General features: G+C 37.9%; 1 protein-coding gene across 15 annotated transcripts in view; it reads right to left on the bottom strand.

Annotated features, from left to right (window-relative positions):
* The window catches only part of neo1b (neogenin 1b), a 248,121-nt gene that overhangs the window by 96,399 nt on the left and 124,222 nt on the right, over positions 1 to 27,500 (bottom strand). For all 15 annotated transcript variants that reach the window (XM_017354197.4, XM_009297706.4, XM_073942502.1 and 12 more), the window contains exons 3-4: positions 18,335 to 18,610; positions 17,365 to 17,515 (exon numbers count right to left, since the gene is read on the bottom strand). In XM_017354197.4, coding sequence (XP_017209686.1) covers positions 17,365 to 17,515; positions 18,335 to 18,610 — 427 coding nt within the window. The remainder of the gene's footprint in view (positions 1 to 17,364; positions 17,516 to 18,334; positions 18,611 to 27,500) is intronic.

Below are 27,500 nucleotides of genomic sequence, written 5' to 3'. Positions count from 1 at the left end.
TAGGTCTTGGTCGTAATTCTTGAAGTTGTTGAAAATGTTGCCAATGAGTGAACCCACTTACCCTGAAAGGGATTTTGATTATTGTACCTTATTGAGACTACAGTTCCTAGCCACATCAGTCTAGAAAAGAACAACTTTTTAGTTTATTTTTAATATTATTTACATATTATTTTCTGTCAGTATTTTGTAATATTATTATTATGTTTCTTTATGTAAGCAGGTAAAAAACCCACTGAGATCGAAATCTCTTTTACAAGTATGACCCGGCCAAGAGGTCTGCAGCACACGACTTATTGAAAATAATAATAATAATAATAAATCATATAAAAATACAGTTTGGTTATTCAGCCATAGCACATTACAATATGTTAAAAACACATACATTGAGAAATGGACTGTTGTTGTTTGTTATAAAAGACTAACAGTCTAAGTACATGATGTAACTACAGAAGTGTCAAGCTTTCAATAGGAGAATTAGCAAAAATCTTGAGCGAATCTCTGAAGCTGCGTCCCAAATGGCACACTATACACTATGCACTCATGCACTATGTACTTATGCACATACACACTCAACAGGATAGTACATGTATGTTGTGGCGTCCCAAATGGCACACTAATGTTTTTTTACTAAGCGGAAATTCAAACCGTTTCCCTGATGACGTTTGACGGTTGCCAAATCAGTGAAATAAACGACCGAATTATCAAATATTACCTGCCGTGAGTATAACCGCATTCACCATCGGGAGGCGCTATAATCACTCTCGTAGAAGAATTTTGTTCTCACCATCCAAAATAAATAAAGGCTGTTTCTCAATATGCGTTCTTCAGCGGTCTTGCGTCCTCGTGTTCTCGTGAAACGTCATCATCAGCTGCCTAAGTTCAGTTCCAATACTCAAGACCGCAAGTACGGAGGACGCGTGAAACTTCCCGGATGTGTTCTTGATATCGAGGACGCACTGATGCTGACTTGAGCACCGAACTCGCTCTGGAAGTCCAAGAAGTCATTGCGACTGGAGGTGGGAAGCGCAGCATTTTATTTAGATTTATTATTAAAGTTTAGAAATATCACTTATTTACCTCAGGAGTTTCCCTAAATGAAACGGTGAAAGTAAACATTAACATGAACATTTTAATAAAGGAATAAACACATTAAGAGTTGTTTGCTGAAATTCGTATTAAAATCTGTTTTATTTATATTGTGCAGAGTATATTTATAATGTTTTCATGCAAAGTATATATTTTGAAGAGGGGAAAAACAATAAATCGTTGTATGAGTGCTGTAATGTTTAAATAATTTCCATTTAAAACACGTGAAGGTCACATGACCATCAGGAAGAACGCAGCATCCCATTTCTCAAAGGACGCGTTCTCTGCCCTCGCGGTCTCCTGAGTTCGTTCTTCCGAGGACACCTGGCAAGACCGGTCTCCACAAGAACGCAAGTCCGTTCTCTGCGTTCTTGGAATTGAGAAACAGCCAAAGTTATTCAACATGTGCGTCCGATAGCTCCGCCTCTTCCGCTACGTAAGCAAACCTGCGGTCGTTGAGTGCGTGAAGTGTCCATCATTACACACTTCATTTTAGCGGCTGAATGAGTGCATCATCCGGGAAATTAAAGTGCACTTATTATTTTTAGAGTTTTCAGTGTGAACACACTACTTACACTATTTTTACTACAAAATGGTGTAGAATAGTGCATAAGTATGCGATTTGGGACGCAGCTTTAATCCAAATCAATGATCTATGCTAAGTTTGAAGTGTTCCCGCCAGACCTGGAGATCGGCTGAACAGATCCAACAATACTTAGAGTGCTTTCACATCTGTAGTTCGCTTCATTTGGTCCGGATCAAGGTCAATAAATGATACATTGTTGCATTTTCTGCCATCTTTGGGTCATTTTCACACCACACCAGATGAAAAGAACCAAAATGCAGTCATCTGACAAAATCCACATCTCTCATTGGCCAGATGTTGTTGAACATAGTTCCTCAACTGCTCATCGATTGGTCAGAATTCACGTGCGGGAAAATGCCAAAGAACTTCCGCAAGTAAACAAACCGACAGACACAAAAAGTCTCTTTTTACTATGGAACTACGACTGTGTATCCCTGCTTTAGACAAACTATACATTGAGAATGAAACGCGGCCGCGGCCACAAAACAATGTTTTAATGTATCGCACATTACTTCAGGAGGAGGCGTGAATTAATTTAGCTAAACTGTGACATGCTCATCTTGCGGAAATATTACCAACGATTCATCAGGTAATGTTTTCCTCTCTCTGTTGGTAAACAAATATTTAAAAAAAATAAATATCATTGACTGAAAATATGATATTATTACTAGAAAAACATAACAAATGACAGCATTGTGCAGAGAGGGAGTGTTTTGTTGATCGTTTAGGCTCCTTCATGCAGCGCTGCTTGCTTTTGCTGAATGTGCATTAGTGCGGGACGCCTGACTGGATTTACAACACACTTATATTACACTTTTCCTCCAGTCTGATGTCTGCGGTAAGAAGAGGTCGAGGATTTATCATCAACACCCATCCATCTTACAGCATCCCATCCTGAATGCACAAAACGCACGCATTTCTGGCTGATTTATCCACGTCAGAGAGGACAACAGCAGCTGTTATCAGGACTCTGGTACATCCCCAGAATTCCTGCTGCTCTCCTGTAAAAGCCCTAAACAGCATTCCTGCTCTAATCCCGGACGAACGCGAGATAAGACGCATGGAGATCTGAATCTTTCTGTTCATATCCAGACACTGTGTGAATGATAAACGCACAGAGGAGCTGGCCTGAGATCAGTGTTTATCCGACCTGGAGGCTTTAAATGAGTGTTTATGCAGGGCAAGTAATGAATGAGCGTCTGAGCTGATAAGGAGGTTTTCACACACGGTGATTTGTTTATTCAGTCTGACAATCTTCAGATTAGGCTGAGATCAACATGCCGGAGACGCAAACAATGGAGGAGGAGGAGAATGTGACTTATTCAGCACTGAGGATGAGGAGCTCTCAGGGTTCATTCTTGGGGGCTTTCTACTTTTGAGGATTAGCTTGTGCATCAGGTGAAATTGTCAGTATTTACACTTGTTTACTGATCATTTAAAAGCAGTTTAATTATTTTTAAAACAAGGAATATTTACTTTTGCTTCAAACTACAGCTTATAAAGAAAAAAAAAAAAAGGCGAGACGTGTGAGAGCATGCAAACTCCACACAGAAATGCCAACTGACCCAGCTTTGACTCAAACCAGCGTCCTTCTTGCTTTGAGGTGACAATGATAACCATTGAGCCACCATGTTGCCTAATATTATATTCATAATATACGATTATAATAAGGGATGTCCACATCTGTTCAGAAAATCGAGCCCGATCACACGGTTTCAGACTCGATCGGAATTGGACGTAACCTCCCGATCAGGACTCGGATATATTCTTATTATTTTATAACACATCTTTAATGATGCGGTGGCACAGAGTTAGACCTCTTTCTTGACTCCACGCAGAAGCATGACATCACTTTGATGCAGAGACTCTATTGGTTCAATTCCAGCGCAGAACACAGAAGCAGCTTGAATCAGGAAGTGCGAGTATGTCTGAGGTCTGGAGGTATTATAAAGTTGACGACAACATTGCCACAGCAAACTGTGAGATATGTGAACTTGGTATTGCCTGCCGGGTATTTTAAGTTGAGGTGTTATTTGTTTTTATATTTACTGTTGCACTAAAGTTCAGAAAGGAAAGAATTGATGTTATTTATTACTTGATCGTTCAGGCTACCTCACAGAAGTGCTGTGTTTGTTAGCAGAGGTGTTGAATGCTAAAATGGTAACACTTTACAATAGGGTTCATTAGTTAATGCATTTACTAACATGAACTAATCATGAACAACACATGTACAGCACTTATTAATCATAATTGAACATTTACTAATGCATTGTTAACATCCAAGTCCATGCTTGTTAACATTAGTTAATGCACCATGAGTTAACATGAACTAACAATGAACTACTGTATTTTCCTTAACTAACGTGAGCAAATACTGTAGTAAATGTGTTGTTCATTGCATTCAATGCATTAATTAACATTAACTAATGAACCTTATTGTAAAGTGTGAGCGTTAAAATAAGAAAAATAAATAAAAAAATAAGGAACATCCTGCATCTGTTTCCTCACTCTTCTTTAATATTTTTTATGTATTTTAGCAGTATCGAATCGGGTTTCCGTATCGATAGATACTCAAAATCAAATGACTCCGATTCAGACACGAGGGCAAAAACACTTGATCAGGAGATGCCCAATTATAATAAACCATAAAATAAGACATTATTTATCTTTTTCTCCATAAGTAAATATATATAGCTTTCATATATGAGTTATAAAAAATAAAATAATAACTTAGCATGTTCAAAATCAATCTCAAGATGGCCACTTAATTAAAGAATAATAATAAAAAATTAAATAAAAGATTATAAATATATATATAATAGACAATAAACAAATTCAAAACAAAACAAAAAAACTTAAAAATGTCTTCAGAATAATTTATAGTAACCTTGATATGTTACACTTATACTTTTTTCTATATTACACATATACGTCTAAAAGGTTTCTATACAGAAACAAAAATAATACATGTTTTTTAAATGTATGCATCTATAATGTGTGTGTGTGTGTGTGTGTGTGTGTGTGTGTGTGTTTGTGTGTGTGTGTGTATGTGTGTGTGTGTGTAAGTGTGTGTGTGTGTAAAGCCTGGAAAATAAGTATTGCATGGGTCACCCTTTTTCTCAGAAAACATATTTCAAAAGGTGTTGCTGGCTTGAAATGTTCCCCGGATGTTAGTAACAATCAAAGAAATCCATACATGCAAAGAAAACTAAACTAATTCGTTTACAAGCGAAGTTATGCATAATAACAAATGAAATGATGCAGGGAAAAAGTATTGAACACATGAAGAACGGGAGGTGTAGTTCGGCAGTGAAAGCCCAGACAGCAGCTGAAATCTCTTAGTTCTTCAGCAACCTTCTCCCCTTCCTCAGTGTAAATGAACATCAGCTGCATCAGTCCAACATCTACATGAGCAGGAGGATGAAGATGAAACCATTTCAACAAGATAATGATCAAAACACAGCCAAGGAAGCTCTCAAATGCAAAGAAAATTGAGCTGTGGAATGGCCCAGCCAATCACCTGAACCGAATCCAATAGAGAATACAGAATAAAGCTCAGATTTGCTAGCACAGAACCATCAGGAGTTTGACACTCTGTTGAAGTCTGTGAGAAACTCCCACCTGAGCAACGCATGACACTTCATTCTCCATATGAGAGGCGTCTTTAAGCTGCAGCACCAAACAAGCCTTTTATATAAAGATTCGTTAAATGTTTCAGCTGAAACAAAAAATAAAATAGCTTGTTGACTGAATCCGCAAATGAAATGTCAAAATAAAGCTAAAATCTCTCAATCCCACAGGTCTGGGAGCAGATTTAGAGCTGAACCTCTGCTTTACATCCATTCATCCTCCAGCAGATCTTCAGCTTCTCCTCAAACTCTGAAGGGAAGCTGTGGATTATGCCGACACACTGACGGCCTCCATCCAGCCCTCTGAAAGACGGGCATTGTGGGTAATATGACATTATTAGAAGGAATCCAGCATCAGGAATACATTAGAGCGCCTGAAGAGCATGAGAGAAGCAATTACGCTGTAAATGGAGTCTGTCAGCAATCATCAGTCCTGCGCAGACAACCAACAACAAGAGCAATTAGACATTTATCCGCTTTCAGATGACAACGAGCCTCATCGGAGGAAGAGTTGGAGCGGGTGGTTAGCGTCTTAAACAGGTCATGATTAGTCTCTGATACGATCCATTCAATCTCTATGGAAGGAGTCGTTTCAAATTAGGATGCATTACGAGAGACGGAGCTGAATCTCCAGCGAACGCTCTGAGACTGTGTGTGGAGACGATGGCTGTGGTCCAAACACTAATCAGCCGCTGATGTACACTGCATTTCAACACACACAACATACCTGCAGGCATTATAGCATGATGCACAAAACACTGAAAGCAATGATTGCTGTGATGGGGTTTTGCCAAAATGGTAAATACTCTTATATTACTTCGCTTTTAGTATTACTATTGTTATCAGGTCAAATCAGGGTGTTACGACCCTGGTCTAAGGTCAACATTAAAAAACACCCGACAAATAAAATACACTTGAAGGACCCTTTTGTGTCGGCTCTCTTTATTGGTCTTTTTTTTTTTGTCTTTTTCTTTTTCGTCACCAAAAAAGGTGAACAAGAGATACATTACAGAATATACTACAGGGTTCAACACCAAGGATTTTTTTCTACTGACCCGATCGGGCCAGTAGTTCCGATTTTTACTTGCCCTGCCAAAATGTTTACTGGCCCACAAAAAAAAAAAAAAAAAAAAAAGAAGTTAATAGCTATTTGATAGTGTGTGTGTGTGTGCGCGAGTGTGTTTATATATATATATATATATATATATATATATATATATATATATATATATATTTACGGTACCGGTCACAAGTTTTATTAATTTTTTAAATGTTTTTTTAAAGGAAAATTATTCAGTTCAAGGCTACATTTATTAAATATAAAAATGTAATGTAAAAATAAAAGTTAAATGGTTAAATATTTATTAATACTTATTGTATGTAGTTTCAAATAAAATTATTATTCTAGACATTATTGCTTTTATTACCATTAATAACAATAACATTTATAATAATAACAACAATAATAATTAATGTTAGTGATTTCTGAAGATATTTCTTTAAAATCAATGTTCAAATGATTAAATTAAACTATAAACTACTGTTAAACAGTTATTTTATAGTGCAACATTTCACAATTTTGCTGTATTTATGATGAAATAAATGCAGTCTCGTTGAGCAGGAGAAGCTTATTTTAACATATTTAACAATCATACTGACCCCAAACTTTTAGCAGTTGTGTATGGAATATGTTATAAGCAAAAATGTGCACTTTAATTTTTACACCCCACAGGCATCGTCACCAAATAAAAAACAGAGAGGTCAGCCTCTCTCTTACAGAGCCTCATTTCAATTGTCAAGTTTTGTAAAAATCGATCTATTGAATTAATCAATCTATTTAAGAAACGTTGCCTAAAATTCTGCATATAGGCTTAAAATTATAGAGACATAGCAGATGAACAGAGACTGCATCAGGTCGCGAAGCAGATCAATGATCTTTTTTTTTCGAGCTGTCAGAGCGGAAATGAACAAAACAACAGGCCTAACACAACATATTATGAGATTAAAACATGGAAATATTATCAGATGGTAAGTTCGGTCAATTTTTCCTAACGGATAAACAGCTCTTAGTAATAGTTCAGCATGGTTTCACTTTCGCATTAGAAATAAAGCACACATTTTCCGGTAGGAATGACATCTCGCCCTATTCATCATTCTCTCTTCATATAGCCGTATTTATGGCTATTACACAATCATAATACACTGTGATATATCCTGCGTCGTTAGTTCGCTGCATTGTTTTGTTTTCTCACTACAATCGATCCAGAGACCGGCTCATTCAGGCGATCTCGGACTGATTTATTTAACGCGTTTGCGAGCGCGATTGCTGGATTCACATATGCCAAACAATCCGCGCTAACGGGGTAAACGAGACAGATTCCGAAACAAACGTCTATGTGTGAAAGCACCCTTGATTGTATTTGCATGCAATTGACAGACAGTCGCAGCCAAACTTGTGACAAGGCAGCACTGGCCCGATCGGGCCAGTAACATTCTGTACACTGGCCCGAGTGTCTCGCACGCTGGCCCCGGGCCATCGGGCAGTCCTTATTGTCGAGCCCTGTACTATAATTAAAATATGCAAAAATTGTAAACGATTATTTACACATACATAGTAAAACGCTAAATCAGCATGTCATTAGGACGAATTGCATACTTATTTTTGAAAAAGGGTGGGAAATCACAACTTTTTTGCTTCTGATCTGTGACTTCTATGCACTCTGTTTTGGACACCTCTCTTCCTGTTTGTCATGCAATATCTTTCACTGATTGGCTGATCAAGGCTCGCGATACATCAGCGTAAAGCAGAGAATCTCACCATTCCAGTGGTATGTAATCCATTTGGATAGGTCGAAGCTATCATATTTTCCCGAATTTTGGAATATCATGACCCTAAATTGTTGCGTTTGGCACTTACAAGACACAGCAGGGGTTCACTGATGCACACATCCTCAGAAAACGCTGAAAATTGACTCGTTTTGCAGAGGACAACCTAAGGTAAAAGATGATGCAGCTTGTTTGCAAAAAACGAGTTTATACTTTATGATTTATTCGAAGATTGTTGGATATGTGATTGTAAATCAATAAAAATAACGATGGATCCTTATTATTGGGAATGGGAGCTTTAATTTGATGTATTACTTGCCATTGAGATATTATACATCGAGTGTAAATTAAGTGTGCTTTCACACCTGCCTTATTTAGTTCGATTGAATCGCACTAGAGTTCGTTTCCCCTTTTGGTACGGTTCGTTTGGGCAGGTGTGAACGCAGCAATCGTACTTGAGTGCGCACCGAAAGCGGACCAAATAAGCGTACCCCGAGACCTGCTTGAAGAGGTGGTCTCGGTACGCTTTCAAACGAACCCTGGAGCAGTTCGTTTGTGGTGAGAATATGATCCGTACTAAAACAGGTCCAACCGCAAAAAGTACTGCGTGTTTTGGACTAATCCAGCTGCCGTAGGCCGATGCGCTGTGCATTATGGGATATGGAGGAAAAATATTTGTTGACAGTGCTTTACCAACAGAGAGAGAGAGAGAGAGAGGGGAAAACATTACCTGATGGATCGTTGGTAATATTTGCGCAAGATGAGCATGTCGCAGTTTAGCTAAATTAATTCACGCCTCCTCCTGAAGTGACGAGCGATGCATTAAACACTGTTTTCCAGCCGCGCTTCATTTTCGTAATGTATAGTTTGTTTAAAGCAGGGATACAATCAGCCAGCGCAGTCGTCCCTCCAGAGTAAAAGGTTTTGTTTACCTGCAGGAGTTCACTGGCATTTTCCCGCACGTGAATTCTGACCAATCAATAAGCAGTTTAGGAAATAGGTTTAACAACATCTGGCCAATGAGAGATGCTAGCAGTGTGGTGTGAAAACGACCCAAAAACGGCAGAAAATGCAACAATGTATCATTTATTGCCCTTGATCCGGACCAAATGAAGCGAACTACAGATGTGAAAGAACCCTAAGTGCAAATAACTTCGTTACAGTACAACATCAAAGTGATGTGCATCAGTTGAAAATAGACATTCTAAGCTTTCACCCAGTAGATCATATGGTGTTATTGATGCAGACAGACCTCTTAAATCTAAAGTTATTCTCCCGATGACGTCATTTTGTCCCAGATACCGGGCACGCAGAGTTTAACTGGTTAATAATAATAATAATAATAATAATAATAATATTTTTAATATTAAAAAAAAAAAAGTCATTCTTTAGGAGAAAACAGCAACAGATCCTCAAAAGCTCCAGCTGTATTGTAGACCTGTTGCAGAGCTGCAGCTTATGTAAGCAGAAAACCCCAGTGTTTGATCAGACGCAAGTAAAGTCACTACAGTATTGTTGCTTCACACCTCCAGATTTACATTTCTCATCTCCCTCTCTGGATTTCTCTCCTCAAAGCTCTTTCCCGCCGCAACTCCCAAACTGCTCTCCAAAATAAGACGTATAAAAGGCAGAACAACATCATTAATTTTGCATGGGCCGCAGCAGGGATCTGCAGCTTAATCCACAATATTATTAGCACAGCAACCGTCAGAAACAGGCCATCATTCAGCGCATCTAGAGGACGCATGCTAACGTCAGCTAACATAAAACACCTACAACAGCACATCTGCATTCTGACACGGACTGAAAAACTCTGCCTTGTTCATAGCCACCAATTACTCATTTAGACCCAAGTGTTTAGATAATTATGGCCACGATGTAAATACACAGTACAGTTATGAGCTTATTGCCACATTATATCGCTGCCTTCAGTGATTTCCTGAAGATAAATACTAAAAATGAACACAACTAGAATAACTAAAGCAGTCGCGATCGTCTGATCTGAAATGAAGCAAGAGCTCGCGATGACATATCATTAAATGTGCAGGTGTTGTAGTGCAGTCCCGTTACTTAGGGGTAAATTTTGAAGCCCTTCCCCTTCACATTATGTTTCAAGGGGAAGGGGAAATATTAGAGGTAAAAAACAGATTTGGGATTGGGCCTTAGACAGAAATAAAGGCCTATACCTTTTGGACGGTAGAATGTTATCACTAAAGCAGCAATAATAGTAATAATAACAACAATAATGATAATAATTATTATTTAATTATACCTATTAAAACAAATTCATTAACTAAATAAATGTTGCATTTGTAAAAGAAAAATACAACATTTGATTGTAATCGTTAAAGAAGTGATAATAGCATTAATAATAATAATTATTATTACTGTTAGTAGTAGTATTACTATTATTATTATTTATAATAAACATACTTTAACTAAATAAATATTGTATTTATAAAAATAAATATTACATTTTCTTTTGGAAAAGCATTGGAAAGGTAATAAAGTGTACAGTCGTTTAATTTAATTATTAATTAACCCTGAATATAAAAATGTAAATTTGTGCTTTTTGTTTTAATTAATCAGTTCAGTTCAACATTCAGGAATAAAGTAAAACAAATAAACAAATGAGTTCATTAAAAATGAAGTACTATTTTTAGACAGTAGAATGCAATTGTTAAAGCAGTAAAACATATCTATAAAATAATAATAATAATAATAATAATAATAATAATAATAATCATAATAATCATAATAATCATAATACAAATATTAAAATAAATTTTAAAAAAATTAAATTAACTTTTGTAAAAAGAAAAATATCACATTTTCTTTTGAAAAAGCATTGGAAAGGTAATAGAATATTATAACCATAAATTACAATAATTATGTATTATTATCTAAAATTTATATAATTGCAAAGGTTGTACAGTTGTCCAATTTACTTATTTAAATTGCAAATTTGTGTTTCATGTTTTCAATTAATTAGTTAAGTTTTTAGTAAAATTATTTCAGATTTCAGAAATAATAAAATAATAAATAATTCAAATAAAATAATACAAATAAACAAATGTTTATATTACAAAAAAATACTAATTAATTAAATTAAAAGTAAATAATTACTTTGTAAAATAAAATTTACTTTTTCTATTGAAAAAGTGATAGAATATTTTAATTATGAATTATAATATAATTCTATATTATTATATTAAAAATGATAATGACTGTAAATGTTGTACTGTTGTCTAATCTAATTATTTAAATTTGAATATAACAACGTAAGATTTGTGTTTTAGATTTTTAATCAGTTAAGCTTCCTTATAAGTAAAATTATATATTTTTTTCAAAGTTTAGAAATAATAAAATAAAACAAACAAACGTGTTTATAAAAATATTATTATTATTATTAATAATAAATACATATCTTAAAATAAATAAATAAATATATATATTTTTAAAAGATAATAATTATTCTAATTTATTTTGGAAAAGCATTGGAAAGATAACAGAATATTATAATTATACATATTTAATATTATACTATAATAAAAAAAATCTTCAGAGTTCACAAATTCTAAAATAAAACAAATAAACAAATGTGTTAACTGAATATGAGTACAAACTACACAGATTTAAGTTAACCAAGATTAAAAAATAATAAAAATAATAAAAACCTCAACCTAAAGTGATTAAAAACCTGTAACAGTTCCGCTAAAATCTCCTAAAGATAATCCTACTGTGGGGAAATAAAACACAAGAGGCTTCAGAAATGAATTCCGACAAAGTGCCAATAAAAAGCGTGTAATCGCGTTTGCACGTCCACAATGCAAACATCACCAAAGCCGGCGGTGAAATCACATCAGGGTGAGTTTACCAGCGCAGAGGGTGTAATAATGAATGACAGAGCGCTGCGCCGCTGACAGCACATTTACATGCGGGACAATTCAGTCCGTTCTCCATTATTCATGTCAACAGCCAACACTCATCTGGAAAACTGAGGACAGCGGCTATACTGCACACTCCGACACAGAGACATGCTCACTGTACAGGGATTCTGCAGCTTTATGAGGGTAAAAATGGCAGTATACTTACTACTTACTCGCCCTCAAGTGATTACAAGTGGATATAAATGAGTTTCTTTTTTTAATGTTCAACATAACAGAACACACATTGAAGAATGTAAAAACCTGTCACCACTAGGGAAGAAAGAAATACAATAAAACTCAATGGTTAGCGGTTTTCAGCTTTCTTTAAAATACAGTAGGTGATAGTTCAATATGACCATTACTGCTGCACGTGACGCCACTTCGGGACTAATGGATTAAGCATGTTTTTAGGTGTAACAGCAGTTTGCGACTGTGCCACCAGGGGGCATAAAGGGACGGGATGTGAACGGACAGAAATATACAGTAGCTGTAAATACCCTGCGACTTAAAAATGAAGATGAAATAACGAAACAAAGCATTATAATCCCTTCATTAATCATTAAAACTTGCTAAGCTTTATTATCATTGTAAACTTGTTAAGTGCAATGAGGATTTGTTTTAGGTTTAACTTTATTTGTCCCCGAGAGGAAATTTGTCTTGGGCATAAAAGGTGCTACAGCTTTGTCTAAACAGACAGTAAAAATAAATAAAACAAAACAATTAAGAACAAACAGTTAAGAACATACATTGTTTACAGAATAAGACCGTATATAAATATAAATATATAAAACACAAAAAGAAAAAAAAAACCAAAGACAAAAGACAACTAAAATTAAAGTATAAACATACGTACGTACATAAATAAATAAATCAGTGTTTTGGCCTAAATATAAATGTACAGTGTTTTTTATTTTAAAGCGATAGGACTAAAACAGTCAACTCTTTTGTGTTCAGCAGAAAAAAGAAACTTAAACCTGTATTTGATGACCGAATAATCATCCCCCTGGAGAGGATTGTTTTTTTCCTTACTGCTCTATCTTTGTTTTGGAAGAATCCCCCTTCCACCCCATCTCCACCTTTTTCTCCAAGAGGGGAGCTCTAGAGACATACCTTATCTCGGATTATATGTTTATTGACCGGGATGGGAGCCTTGGGCTCAAGTATCTCCGAGCTCAGGGTTCTCTCTCGGGACAGCATGCCAAACCTGCAATAAACGCTAAGCATATCTAGGTGGAAACTCTTGAAATGTATGTTATAGACCTTATTTTGCCTATGGGAGAAATGATAATAATAAACGGCAGAAAACGGTCAAACTACTCGCTCTACAAACAAGCGTGTTCATGACTCTACATAAATAGTAGAGTAATATAATCAGTTTGCAACATCAAGCATCATAACAAGCCATTTTTAACAACTAAAAATCAATAGAAGTGAATGAAAGCGAAAGTCTCCAACCAAAAAGATTCCAATGGCTGGGTCCGCTTATTTAGTTGAAGTCAGAATTATTAGCCCCCTTTGAATTTACTTATTTTCTTAATCAAATATTTTACAAATACAAAAACTCAGAAGGGACGTGATGGTGGGGAAAAAAAAAATGGGTAAGAGGGAAAAAACTGATAGTAATTTTATTTATTTATTGGTTGTTTTTTAAGTTTTTGTGTTCTCTCGCAAAGCGTTTTTCCACAAGCACTTCCTGTTCACTTCATACATTTCAAGCCTTCCGGTTTTGCTGGGATTCTCCTGTATTTTACCATTCTATTCTGCTATCATCCTATCATGAAGTATTTTCCCATATTTCTTGTGTATTTTTAATCTTGAAAGCACACTGAAATGAATATTCAAAATGTCTGCGTTCACTTTCTTTCCGTAATAGCTGTGCGTCGATCAGTGTACAAAAGCTGATCTGGGGTCAGGTAATCATACGGAGAGCGTCCGTTTACATGCATTCACTGATTCAGAGGTTGCATATGAAGAGCGATGATCAACGCACAACTTTTATGGAAAGAAAGTGAAGGCAGACATTTTTATATTCGCTTCAATGTGCTTTCAAGATTAAAAATACATGGGAAATATGAGAAAATACTTAATGATAGGATGATAGCGGGATGGAAAGGAAAAATACGGGAGAATTCTGGCAAAAACAGGAGGGTTGACATGTCTGTAGTGAACAGGAAGTGTTTGTGAAAAAACAGTTTTGTGGGGGAACGCAAAAACCTACAAAAAAATAAAAAAAATAAATAATAAATAAAAAAATAAAAAAATAAATATATATATATATTATATATTTTATATATATATATATATATATATATATATATATATATATATATATATATATATATAATTTTTTTTTTTTCCCCTATCATTTTTTTTTCTCACACATTTTTCTCCCACTCAGTTTTTTTTTTTATCCACCCATTTTTTCCCCACTATCACATCCCTTCCAGTTCTGCATACCCAATAGATGTTGACCAGATTAAAGATATGTTCACAGTATGTCTGGTAATATTTTTTAGGTCCCACTTTATATTAAGTGTCCTTAGCTACTATGTACTTCCATCAAAAAAAGAAATACAATGTACTTACTGTGTTCATAATGTATTTGAGAACACTTGTGGTGCTTTTGAGTTGGGATAGGGGTTGGGTTATGGACAGGTTTGCTGGTATGGGTAGGTTTTAGGGTGGGTTAAGGTGTACGGGATGGTCAACAGGTATTTACAAATGTAATTACAGAAGTTAATTACAGATGTAATTACATACATGTATTTAATCAAGCATAAGTACACAAGAAATACATGTATTTACACAATAAGTACATTGTAACAAACTATTAATTCCTGTGTAAGTACATATTAGTTAAGGCCACTTAATATAAAGTGGGACCATTTTTTCTTCTGGACAAAGTCTTATTTGCTTTATTTCGGCTAGAATAAAAGCAGTTTTTAATTTTTTAAACACCATTTTAAGGTCAAATTTATTAGCCCCTTTAAGCTAATTGTTTTTCAGACTGTCTACAGAACAAACCATGGTTGTACAATAACTTGCCTAATTACCCTAACCTGCCTAATTAACCTAATTAACCTAGTTAAGCCTTTAAATGTCACTTTAAGCTGTATAGAAGTGTCTTGAGAAATACCTAGTCAAATATTATTTACTGTCATCATGACAAAGATAAAATACATCAGTTATTAGAGATGAGTTATTAAAACTATTATGATTAGAAATGTGCTAAACCAATCTGCACTCCATCAAACAGAAATTAAGGAAAAAAATAAACAGGGGGGGCTAATAATTCAGGGGCCTATTAATTCCGACTTCAACTGTACGTGAAGAAAAAGGTCAATCATATGTTTCTGCAGTTTCACACTTATTTCCAACGAGGCTGTGTTGCATAATGACCATGCAGAGCACATGCTAAATCACACAATGGCCACGTGGAAAAGCCGGGCGCTTCTGTAACATCCGTTTACACAGGCGTCAGTAATTACCGCCGCTAGATAATAAGGATATTTTACGCTGAGGAATTTAGTCAGACGCTGAATAGTCGATTAAGAGCGACTGAATTGACTCTTTTTGTGTGCTCTGTGGCGCTGAGCAGGAGGGAGCGTGCTTTAGTATGCCAAACCACACGAGGAAAGGAGAGCGCTGGCAGTGTGTGGGTGAATGAGGGTGTATTTGAGAGACTACAGAGCTCTGAGAGTCTACCTGTGCGCACATCTTACACACAGGCTTTTCTGCTGCATGTGTTCCAGTGGAGGAGTCTACAGATTTTGGAAAAGGTGTATAAACCGCTAAAAATGTTCTGGGGCCTCATGTATCAACGCTGCGTACGCACAAAAACTTTGCGTACGCCAGGTTTCACGCTCAGAATCGCTCACGTTTGGATTTACTAACAATGAACTGAACGTGGGAATGTGCGCAGCTCCACGGCAGCTTCATGGCTGGCGTACGCACATTTTTTGTGCGTGTCTGTTTTATTTCCATTGGCGACTCCTAGAGTCAGTTGTGTTAAATTCCTCTCTACAAAGTGTCTGATCCTTGCAATGGCAGCTGTATGAGACGGGTTCAGCAGGTATGTAAGGTTTCCATACCATACATTTGACCAGCTAAACATTAAAGCACAATTTGCAGCAGTCGCCTGTTTTCCCAATGTAATCTGAGCGATCTACCGCACACACATTGCTATAAAGACACTATCTGAAGATGAATTTGCATGCGTGAATCAGAAACATTTCCATTCAATAAATGTGCAAATAAAATATGATGCACAAACTTATTGATGATTCCTACTTGTCTTTCTCGTGATAAATAGTTGGCAAAATCTGATATGTAGCGGGGAAAAAACAAGAAAGAGTTCATCAGACGCTGGATTCGAGCCGAGTTCATGCTCGAACGTGTCAAAACATGTTGACATGCGTCTTACGAGCTGCGCCACTGAGATTGTTGTGAGTACTGCAACATTTTACAGATATAAACCACACTATTTCTTTTTAATTCACTCAGTGCGATGTTCAGACCCAACTGTGTTAACCGCATCAGCTAAACTCTCCCACTCTATTTTTTTCTTTTGTTGTTAATTCCGGAGAACAAACTTGCAAATAACACCGCTTTTCTCCGGTCTACCTCCGAAAGCAGCACCACCAATTCACATTCTGTTCAAAGTTTCTCTTCTTGCTTGATTTTGCCTTTGCTTTTTCGTTGGGTTTTACCATTAGCATAGTCATTAGCATATTCATACGGGGGAGGAGGCAGGGAGGAGTTTTGCGCTCGGGCATGTTGCGCTCAGTTTCACGTTCATTCGGATGTACAAAAGAATATGCGTGAGATTCGGCGTACGCAGTGTTTCATACATCTGAATTTTTTTCTGCGTACGCACATTTACAGCTTTGTGCGTACGCAATGTTTTAGTAAGATTTCCACGCAAGTCTTTGTACATGAGGCCCCTGGTCTTTGTTGTTGGTTTTAATGTGTTGTCAATGACTTGCTCCAACATACAAGCATGCCAAATACAGTGGCTTAGTTATATCCACAGAACAGAAAGATATCAATGACGTCTTCCCAAGGTGTACAGAAATCAGTGCTTTTGAAACTAATGAAGTCAGCAGAAGTCAAGAATTTAGTTTCATTATTTAGCCTGACATGTTTACAGCTCTAAAATATTGTAAATGTTTCTTGAAATTAAATATATTGTGTTTTTTTCCCCGAGACATTTAATAAGAGCTTATTTTAGAGCACAATACGAAGGTTATCAGTGTCAGACTCTTATACTGGCCCATGCTTAGTACAGATGAAGTTCTGATTCACTTACGCTTCCTCAATCGGTTGGTCATTAAATGTCCAGCGAATTGCCGGTATTGGGTGTCCCTTCATCACGCATGGCAACAACACACTCTCCCCGACAACCTTTGCCACTGCAACCGGACCCTGGAGGGTCTCCAGCTTTTCCCCAGCACCTGAATCTGCAAGAACACACACACACACACATCAATATGACTGTGCAAATATACACTCTAAAAAAAACAGCAGTGATTTTAACTGTAAAATATTTATGCAGTTAGGTCCATAAATATTTGGGCATCGGCACAATTCTAACATTTTTGGCTCAATATACCAACCCAATGGATTTGAACTAAAACGAACAAGATGTGCTTTAACTGCAGACTGTCAGCTTTAATATGAGTGTACTCATCAACGCTGAAGGAATTACATTAGTTTGCATGTGTGCCTCCCATTTGTTAAGAGCATAAGTGCATAAGTTACTGGAGTCTGACTCTGAACATATCGTTTGAATCAGTGACTCATTTACTAAATACTCAATCTGAATGGATCATTTGATTCAGTGATTCATTTAGTGGAGTCTAACTCTGAATGGATCATTTGAATCGGTTACTCATTTACTGAAGACTCACTCTGAATGGATCATTTGAATCAGTGATTCCCTTACTAAATACTCTAAATGGATCATTTAAGTGAATCATTTAGTGGTGTCTCACTCTGAATAGATAATTTGAATCAGTGAGTCCTTTACTAAATACTCTAAATGGATCATTTAAGTGAATCATTTAGTGGTGTCTCACACTGAATGGATCATTTGAATCAGTGATTCCTTTACTAAATACCCTAAATGGATCATTTAGGTGAATCATTTAGTGGAGTCTCACTCTGAATAATTCATTTGAATCACTGATTCCTTTACTAAATACTCTAAATGGATCATTTAAGTGAATCATTTAGTGGAGTCTCAATCTGAATGGATCATTTGAATGATGGGTCTGTACCTGTGACCACCTGCAGCTCTGCCTCCTCAGTGGTTTTGGGAGGTCCGAGTCCATCTATGGTGCAACGGTAGAGTCCGGCGTCAGCCTGCGAGGCGTTGCTGATGACCAGAGCTCCGCTGGGCAGCTGAATGACCCTGCTGTCCAGCTCCACAGGCCGAGCATCTCTGTCCCAGCGGGTGAACGGGACCAGCTCCTCCGTCACCTCACAGCTCAGCATCTCAGTCCCACCGCTGCGAACAGAAACACCCTCCGGCTGACTGAGGAACCGCGGAAGACCTGCCAAAGCCAATGAGAGAGAGAGCTGCGTTACTACAGAAAACCACATTTATAGAGTGTACAGTTCACAGACGCATGTCCTGTTCTGTATGTCAAAATAAATACATTCAAATGTCTGAAAATGAAGAAATTAACAATAAGGAAGCCCGAGGAGCTGCAGATGGAGATTAGATGCTTTGCTAACTCTGGAGGAATTGAGTAAATAACACTAATGGTCTTGTCAAAGCAATTAGCAAATAAACTTGGGAGACGAGCAGCCATTAAGCTTCTTTGAACGGCACAGCGGAGGGTCTGTTTGCTATCATACTCCCCTCCTCTATTAATACGCTGATTAATGCCTGCTAATTAATTAAAGAAGAAAACTGCAATCTCCAAAAACAGATTTGTCTTTGAATTAGAACCTGCAATATGAAATAAAACCCATCTGAAATAAAACCGTCTGTCTGTCTGTCTGTCTGTCTGTCCATCTATCTATATATCTATCTATCCCTCCACCTATCCATCCATCTGTCTGTCCATTCATTCATCGATTTGTTAGTCCGTCCATCTGTCTGTCCGTCCTTCCACCTAACTACTTATCCATCCTTCTTTCTATCCATTTGTCTATCTATCCATCTATTCATCCGCCCATCTATCTGTCTGTCGGTCTGTCTATTCATCCACCTATGGATCCACCAATCCATCTGTCCATCAATCTGTTCATTTGTCCATCAGGCAATCCATCTGCCTTTCTATCCATCCATCCATCCATCCATCCATCCATCCATCCATCTATCTGCTTTTCTAACTATCCATCCATCCATCTATCAAATCTGCCCATCCATCCATCTGCCCATCCATCCATTCATTCCACCCATCCATCCACTTATCTAACTATCCATCCATCTGCCTATCAAACCATCTATCCATCCCTCCATCTATCTGTCCATTCATCCATTGATTCATTAGTCTGCCATCCATCCACCTATCTATCTATCCGTCCATCCATCCATCTGCCTAACTAGCCATCCTTCCATCTATCCATCTGCCCATCCATCTGCTTATCTAACCATCCATCCATCCATCCGCCTATAAAACCATCTACCCATCTATTTATCCATCCATCCATCCATCTATCTGTCTGTCCATTCACCCATTGATTTATTAGTCTGCCATCCATCCATCAACACATTTATCTGCCTAACTAGCCATCCATCCATGTATCTATCCATCTGCCTATCTATCTGTCTGTCTGTCCACCTATGCATCCATCCATCCATCTATTAATTTATCTATCCATCGGTCTATTTGTCTGTCTGTCTGTCCATCCATCCGTTCAATTGATCATCCAGCAATCCATCTGCCTATCTATCTACCCATCCATCTGCTTATCTAACTATCCATCCATCCATCCATCCATCTATGAAAAGTGGAAAAGACATTCAGATCTACATTTACAGAATGATTTATCTTAATTATGTTCCTGTCATTAAATGATTTTTGCTCTAACCATCCCTCCTTTATTTTGCTATATATTCTCACACTTTTTTTATTTGCATCAAAGGTACGGCATTTTAGGAACATCATATATTTTTATCCTAATTAAGAGACACTAATTCATCAGAAGAGCAGACCGAGCGATCATTATTTCATTAAGGCGGCTATATAAAACTCTTTGTGCCGTTAATTGCTTTGAATCTCGCTAAATAACCAACAGCAAAAGATGAAACACAAATAAACAATTGGTAAACACCGCTGAGAATACTGAGGAGATGCACCAAGGAGATAAAGATGAAATGATGATGATTTCTCTCTCGTCTTTAATCTCCAAAAGTTCAGTGCTGTTCCTGAAGTCGGAGTGTGGAGGAGTTTATAATTCAGTGTGCAGACTCCACTCTCTCTAAAGGCTGAATGTATGAGAGTCCAGAGCCGCTCTGACATCCTAATGCTCTCCTGCGCTATTTATGTGTCCTGGCTGATAGAGGACCTGTTGTGCTGTAGAAGCACTAAAGTGTGTGTGTGTGTGCCCGCTGACAGGTCTGTAAATTACCCTCAGCCTAAGACCAGAATCAGAGACACACACACACACACAGCTTTTAACAGGACATGAAATCCCAGAGTGAGGACGCAACAGGCCTGAAGACACAACACACACACACACACACACTTAGCCTTCACTGACAGAGACATGAAGATGTGCGACTGCATCAGGACTCAAGCTGGGCAAACAAGGACAGCACAATGTGCGAGTGACGGGCAGAGCTACTGTGTGTAAACAGTACACAGAGCCTGTCAGAGAGAAACGCCGCGTGTAAACCTGCAGTTAACATAAGCAAACATACATTCAGACTAGGCAAACACAAACACACACACACTGACGAACTCCACATGTGCAGAAAACCTCGCACACACTCTCACAGTTACTATGATGACGACCAAGACCAAGACGACTAAGACCAAGATGACGTTCAAGACGAAGATAATGATGACAACCATAGGGGCGAAGATGAAGACCAAGATGATGACGAAGAAAACTAAGACAAACAAGATGACCAAGATGACGACCAAGAAGACTAAGACCAAGACGATGACAACAAAGACCAAGATGATGACCAAGACCAAGGCAACAAAAACTACGACTAAGATGACGTCCAAGTCTAAGATGACAATGACCATAAGAACGAAGATAATGAACAACAGCAAGAAGACAGCGAAGAAGACAAAGCAGACGACCACGAAGACGAAGACCAAGCAGACAACCAAGACCAAGAAAATGACGAAGACCAAGATAAAGACCGATACGGGGACGATGAAGACCATAATGACAAAGATGAAGACCAAGACCAAGATGAAGACTAAGACAAAGATTATGATGACAAAGACTAAGCACGAGATGACATCTAAGACGAATATGAAAATGACCAAGACAAAGAAGATGACGACCAAGAAGACAACAACTAAGACCAAGATGACATCCAAGTTGAAGAGGATGACGACTAAGACCAAGAAGATTAAGACCAAGATGAAGTTTAAGACGAAGAAGATGATGATGACCATAGGGGCGAAGATAAAGACCAAGATGATGACGAAGAAAACCAAGACAAAGAAGATGACGACCAAGAAGATGACAACAAAGACCAAGATGACGACCAAGACCAAGGCAACAAAGACTAAGACCAAAGTGAAGACTAAGACTAAGATTACGTCCAAGACTAAGATAACGATGACCATAAGGACGAAGATAATGAACAAGAGAAAGACGATGACGAAGACCAAGCAGATGACCACAAAGACAAAGACCAAGCAGACAACCAAGACCAAGAAAACAATGAAGACGACGATGAAGACCATAAGGATAAAGATGACGACCAAGACTAAGATGTTGTCCAAGTTGAAGATGATGACGACTAAAACCAAGAAGACTAAGACCAAGATGACGTTCAAGACGTAGAAGATGATGACAACTATAGGGGCGAAGATGAAGACCAAAATGATGAGGAAGAAAACTAAGACAAAGAAGATGACCAAGATGACGACCAAGAAGACTAAGACCAAGACGATGACAACAAAGACCAAGATGATGACCAAGACCAAGGCAACAAAGACTACGACTAAGATGACGTCCAAGTCTAAGATGACAATGACCATAAGGACAAAGATAATGAACAAGAGCAAAAAGACAGCGAAGGAGACAAAGCAGACGACCACGAAGACAAAGACCAAGCAGACAACCAAGACCAAGAAAACGAGGAAGACTAGGATGAAGACCAATACGGTGACGATGAAGACCATAAGGACAAAGATGAAGACCAAGACCAAGATGAAGACTAAGACAAAGATTATGACGACAAAGACTAAGCCCGAGATGACATCTAAGCCGAATATGAAAATGACCAAGACAAAGAAGATGACGACCAAGAAGACGACAACTAAGACCAAGAAGATTAAGACCAAGATGACGTTCAAGACGAAGAAGATGATGATGACCATTGGGGCGAAGATAAAGACAAAGATGATGACGAAGAAAACCAAGACAAAGAAGATGACGATCAAGAAGATGACAACAAAGACCAAGATGACGACCAAGACCAAGGCAACAAAGACTAAGACCAAGGTGAAGACTAAGATTAAGATGACATCCAAGACTAAGATGACAACGACCATAAGGACGAAGATAGTGAACAAGAGCAAGACGATGACGAAGACCAAGCAGACGACCACAAAGACAAAGACCAAGCAGACAACCAAGACCAAGAAAACAATGAAGACGATGATGAAGACCATAAGGACAAAGATGACGACCAAGATGAAGACTAAGACCAGAAGACTAAGACAAGGATTATGACGACCAAGAAGATGACGACTAATACCAAGATGTTGTCCAAGTTGAAGATGATGACGACTAAAACCAAGAAGACTAAGACCAAGATGACGTATAAGATGAAGAAGATGATGATGACCATAATGAGGATGAAGACCAAGACGATGACAAAGATGACGACCAAGAAGACCAAGACCAAGAAGACAAAGACGACGACAAAGACTAGGACCAAGATGAAGGCTAAGACTAAGACCAAGATAACAACCAAGACGAAGCTGATGGCAACCATAATGACGAAGATGAAGACACACCAAGAAGACCAAGATGAAAAAGTCGCCATAGAAGACGATGACAAAGACCAAGAAGACAAAGATGAAGTCTAAGACCAAAAGACCAATAAGATGAAGACCAAGGCAAGGAATAAGAAAAAGATGACAGGAAAAAGACGAAGACAAAGACCACAAAGATGAAGACGACAAAGAAGAAGACCAAGAAAACGAACAAGACCAAGAAGACAAATAAAAAGACGACTAAGACTCAAGGGGGTCACACACCATAAGTGCCACTCGGCAACGCTGCATAACGCCACGCAACGTCATGCATTTTAGAATTCTAAACCAAGGATTCTATCGTGGTACACACACCAGCGACATCCGGTATGTGACGCCCTTTCAAAGATGAAGACGATGAAGAAGACTTAGATGAAGAAGAAAAAGAACAACAACAAGTGTCAACTTGCAGTACTTTTATTTGACTTCTTAGCAAGACGCTCCTCGTGCTTTTTTAGGTGTTGGTTGTTGTATTTCCCTGTGTTGTGGCAACAATTCTGCGACAACTCTTACAATTACCTGGTTTTATTTGGGGTCTGTGACTTTGAAACCAAGATATTCCCACATTTCCGACGTGCTGTTTTTCTTTGATATTAATTAGTCTATTAAAGCTCCTGAAGTGGAAGATGCCATCATCCCACTCGTTCGCGCTTTCTGTTTGTTTGTTTTGTATTGTTGGCTTTTCGCATAGTTCAGTTGTGCAGTTCTGATTGGGCAGAATGAAAGTGTGCTCACTCAATTGGCTAGTAAGATGGAGGTCACACATTTGCTCTGGGTGGGGGAAGTTAAATAATATATATTTCACATCACAGCCTCTTGAGATTAGCTAATCGCAACATTTAAAATCGCGATTGCGATTCAATTTTGATTAATCGCACAGCTCTACTAGGCGTTAAAAATGCAATTTATTAGGTAATTTAATAGATAACATAAATAATACTCGGGACAACTACTGTTTTTACAGTGCTGTGACGGTTCAGTTTAGGGTTGGGGTGGGGGTAGACATTAATAAAATACAATAAATGGAAAATTTTATGAATAATATAAATAATTCTCGCAACTATGTCCGATCTAGCAACATCCGTCCTTCTGCGCATGCCCAGGCTACAATTTCTGCAGTGTTTTGTGACAGTTTGCACCCATCAAGCATGCAAGCATCAGCGCAGCAACACACTGGCAACAGCCCACAAGACCCTAGCAACCACATAGCAACACCCTAGCATGATGATAATGGTTAGTAACACTCATTTTCCTCATAACCTGTAGACTAAGAATCTAGAACATTCTCTCTCCCACACACAGAATCTCTCAGTGCAAGTTAGGAAGCGAGTGGCAGAGCGACACAACATCAAACATCTGCTCAGTCAGACGGCTGCTTTTTAGAGCAGGAATATGTGCACTCCCAGCACACCACGGGCACAAAACACACACACTGCAAGAGTAAAGATGCCAGAGTTTCTGCCACGCATAAAGTAAACAAGTGTGTGTGTGTGTGTGTTTGTGAAAGCGTGCGGCTCCAGCATATAATGTGATGTGTGATCCGTCCACATGCTGAAAGATGTCCAGATCTCACTGCATGTGAAGGAGACACAGCAGAGGGAATCATTAAAGCCAGCGTGCAGACGTCTACAGCCTGAGGGCAGACAAACACACACACACACATTTCTGATCATTTCCCGAATGATGTTGAACAGATTGAGGACTTTTTCACAGTATTTCCTATAATATTTTTTCTTCTGGAGAAAGTCTTATTTGTTTTATTTCGGCTAGAATAAAAGCAGCTTTTACTTTTTTCTAAGAGCATTTTAAAGGGTCATAAAACCCCCTCTTTCGGTTCAAGTCTACCTCAGAATTAAAAAAAATCCTCCATAATGAGAGTGGGCGTGGTCGGCATAGCAGGGGAGAAGGAGGGGATCAAACAACTGTAGTCAGTCAGATTACAAAATGGGACACAAACGCATGATTTTACAGTTTACAGAGTTAAAATGCAAAGAAATAAACAGTAATTTAATGTCCTGCTACATTTGTTATTTGTAATTTAATATAAACAAAGACAATTTGTTATATCATAAAGATAATAGTGTTTATATAAACACTATAAATGAGGAGGACTTCTCTCCTCCTCAATCCCCGAGTCAGAATCAGTGACGCAAAAAGGGGGTGTGCAGTATATGCGCTGCATAGGGACGCCACACATGGAAGGCTCCATTGTGCCAAAACTACTTTTGAAATTATCCATATTAAAAATTTCAAATAATTAAAATAAATATTGTTTTTGCTAAAAATGATTATTTAGCATTTTATACGCGCATAATATTGCATTTTATTAAATAAAAAATCATTGCCACAAAAACTATTTTAAACACAGAAGATGAAATTAGCTGACAAAAGCTCAGAATTATCCAGTTTTCACCGCAGTTAAAGCTGACATGTGCTAACGCTGTCTTAACTGATGATCAACACAAACAAATCTGTTAAAATCTCAGAAAAACAAACAAACAAACAAAAAAAAGTACTTAAGGGTGTCTCGAACCTTTTAGGTCAATATTATTAACCCACGTTGTTTTGGATTGTCTACAAAAGCGGTTCCCAACAGAAGGGTCGCGGCCAACAAGGGGGCCTCAGCGAGCTTTGTGGGGGGGTCGCGTCATAATTAAAAAAAAAAAATTTTTAGCAGTGGACAATTAGGAGAATGATCATGTTGCCTTGGTTCATTTTATCCCCAAGCTCAGTGGTCCTCAACCACCGGTCCGTGGATCAATTGGTATCGGGCCGCACAAGAAATCATTAATTATTTCCGTTTGATTTATTATCTGAGTCTGACCGATCTTTTATTTTGAAAAGACTTTTATTTAAAAATAAAAAAACTGTACTTTTGTTTATGTCTCAGTCAACTAAGCACCAAAATTTAACCCACAAGCAGCAAAATGAGTAAGAAGCAGGCGTCTTTAGAAAGTTTCTTTGCTCAGGGAAAAAAGGCCAAGTGAAGGACCCGCGAACTGCCAAGGATGTTTTGCTTTTATATTTTACATTAGGCTATTATTCATACATTCATTTTCTTTTCGGCGTAGTCCCTTTATTAATCCAGGGTCGCCACAGCGGAATGAACTGCCAACTTATCCAGCATATGTTTTACACAGCAAATGCCCTTTCAGATGCAACCCATCTCTGGGAAACAGGCTGTTATTTGTGCAGAAACATATCTAGATATAGTAATAAACATACTGTTTGTTTAAAAACAACATTTTTTTTACCATTACTGCAAACTTATATGAGCGATTATATCATTAAATGTGGAGGGGGGGGGGGGGGGGGGGTTACAATATTTTCTGGGGAAAAAGGGGGTCTCAGGCAAAAAAAAGGTTAGGAACAGAACAAACCACTGTTATACAATGACTTGCCTAATTACCCTAACTTTACCCTAATTAAACCTTTAAATGTCACTTTAAGCTGTATAGAAGTGTCTTGAAGAATATCTGATCTAATATTATTTACTGTCATCATGGCAAAGATAAAATAAAACATTTATTAGAGATGAGTTATTAAAACTGTTATGAATAAAAATGTGTTGAAGAAATCTGCTCTCTGTTAAACAGAAACTGGAGAGAATAAATATACAGGAGGACGAATAATTCTGACTTAAACTATAAATAACCACACGAACACACGAGCTGGAGGCCGGCTCATCGCTCTCGCACTGGAATGTGTGGTTCTGTTCTGTTCTTTCACTCTGAGTAATGAATGAACAGTTGGTGTTTCGAAGGACTTCACAGGATTTGTGAGGACTTTGAGCTTTATAATGCACGTCAAGGACAGCACGGTGGCTAAGTGGTTAGCACTGTGCCCTCACAGCAAGAAGGTCGCTGGTTCGAGTCCCGGCTGAGTCAGTTGGCGTTTCTGTGTGGAGTTTGCATGTTCTCCCTGTGTTGGCGTGGGTTTCCTCCGGGTGCTCCGGTTTTCCCAACAGTCCAAACACATATAGGTGAATTGGGTGAACTAAATTGGCAGTAGTGTATGAGTGTGTGCGAGAATGTGAGTGTGTATGGGTGTTTCCCAGTACTGGGTTGCAGCAGGAAGGGCATCCACTGCATAATAACATTTGCTGGAATAGTTGGTGATTCATTCTGCTGTGGCGACCCCTGATAAAGGGACTAAGTTGAAGCAAAATGAATGAATGCACATCAAGGGCAATACATTGATTTCAATCAGGATGTGTAAAGACCTCTGAGACCTCATGTTTCTTTTATTGAACTTATTAGTT

The sequence above is a fragment of the Danio rerio genome, chromosome 25 (assembly GCF_049306965.1).
Source record: "Danio rerio strain Tuebingen ecotype United States chromosome 25, GRCz12tu, whole genome shotgun sequence".
Taxonomy (NCBI): Eukaryota; Metazoa; Chordata; class Actinopteri; order Cypriniformes; family Danionidae; genus Danio; species Danio rerio.
The sequence above is the reverse complement of the archived record's forward strand: the minus strand, read 5'-3'. Positions and strand labels throughout refer to the sequence as shown.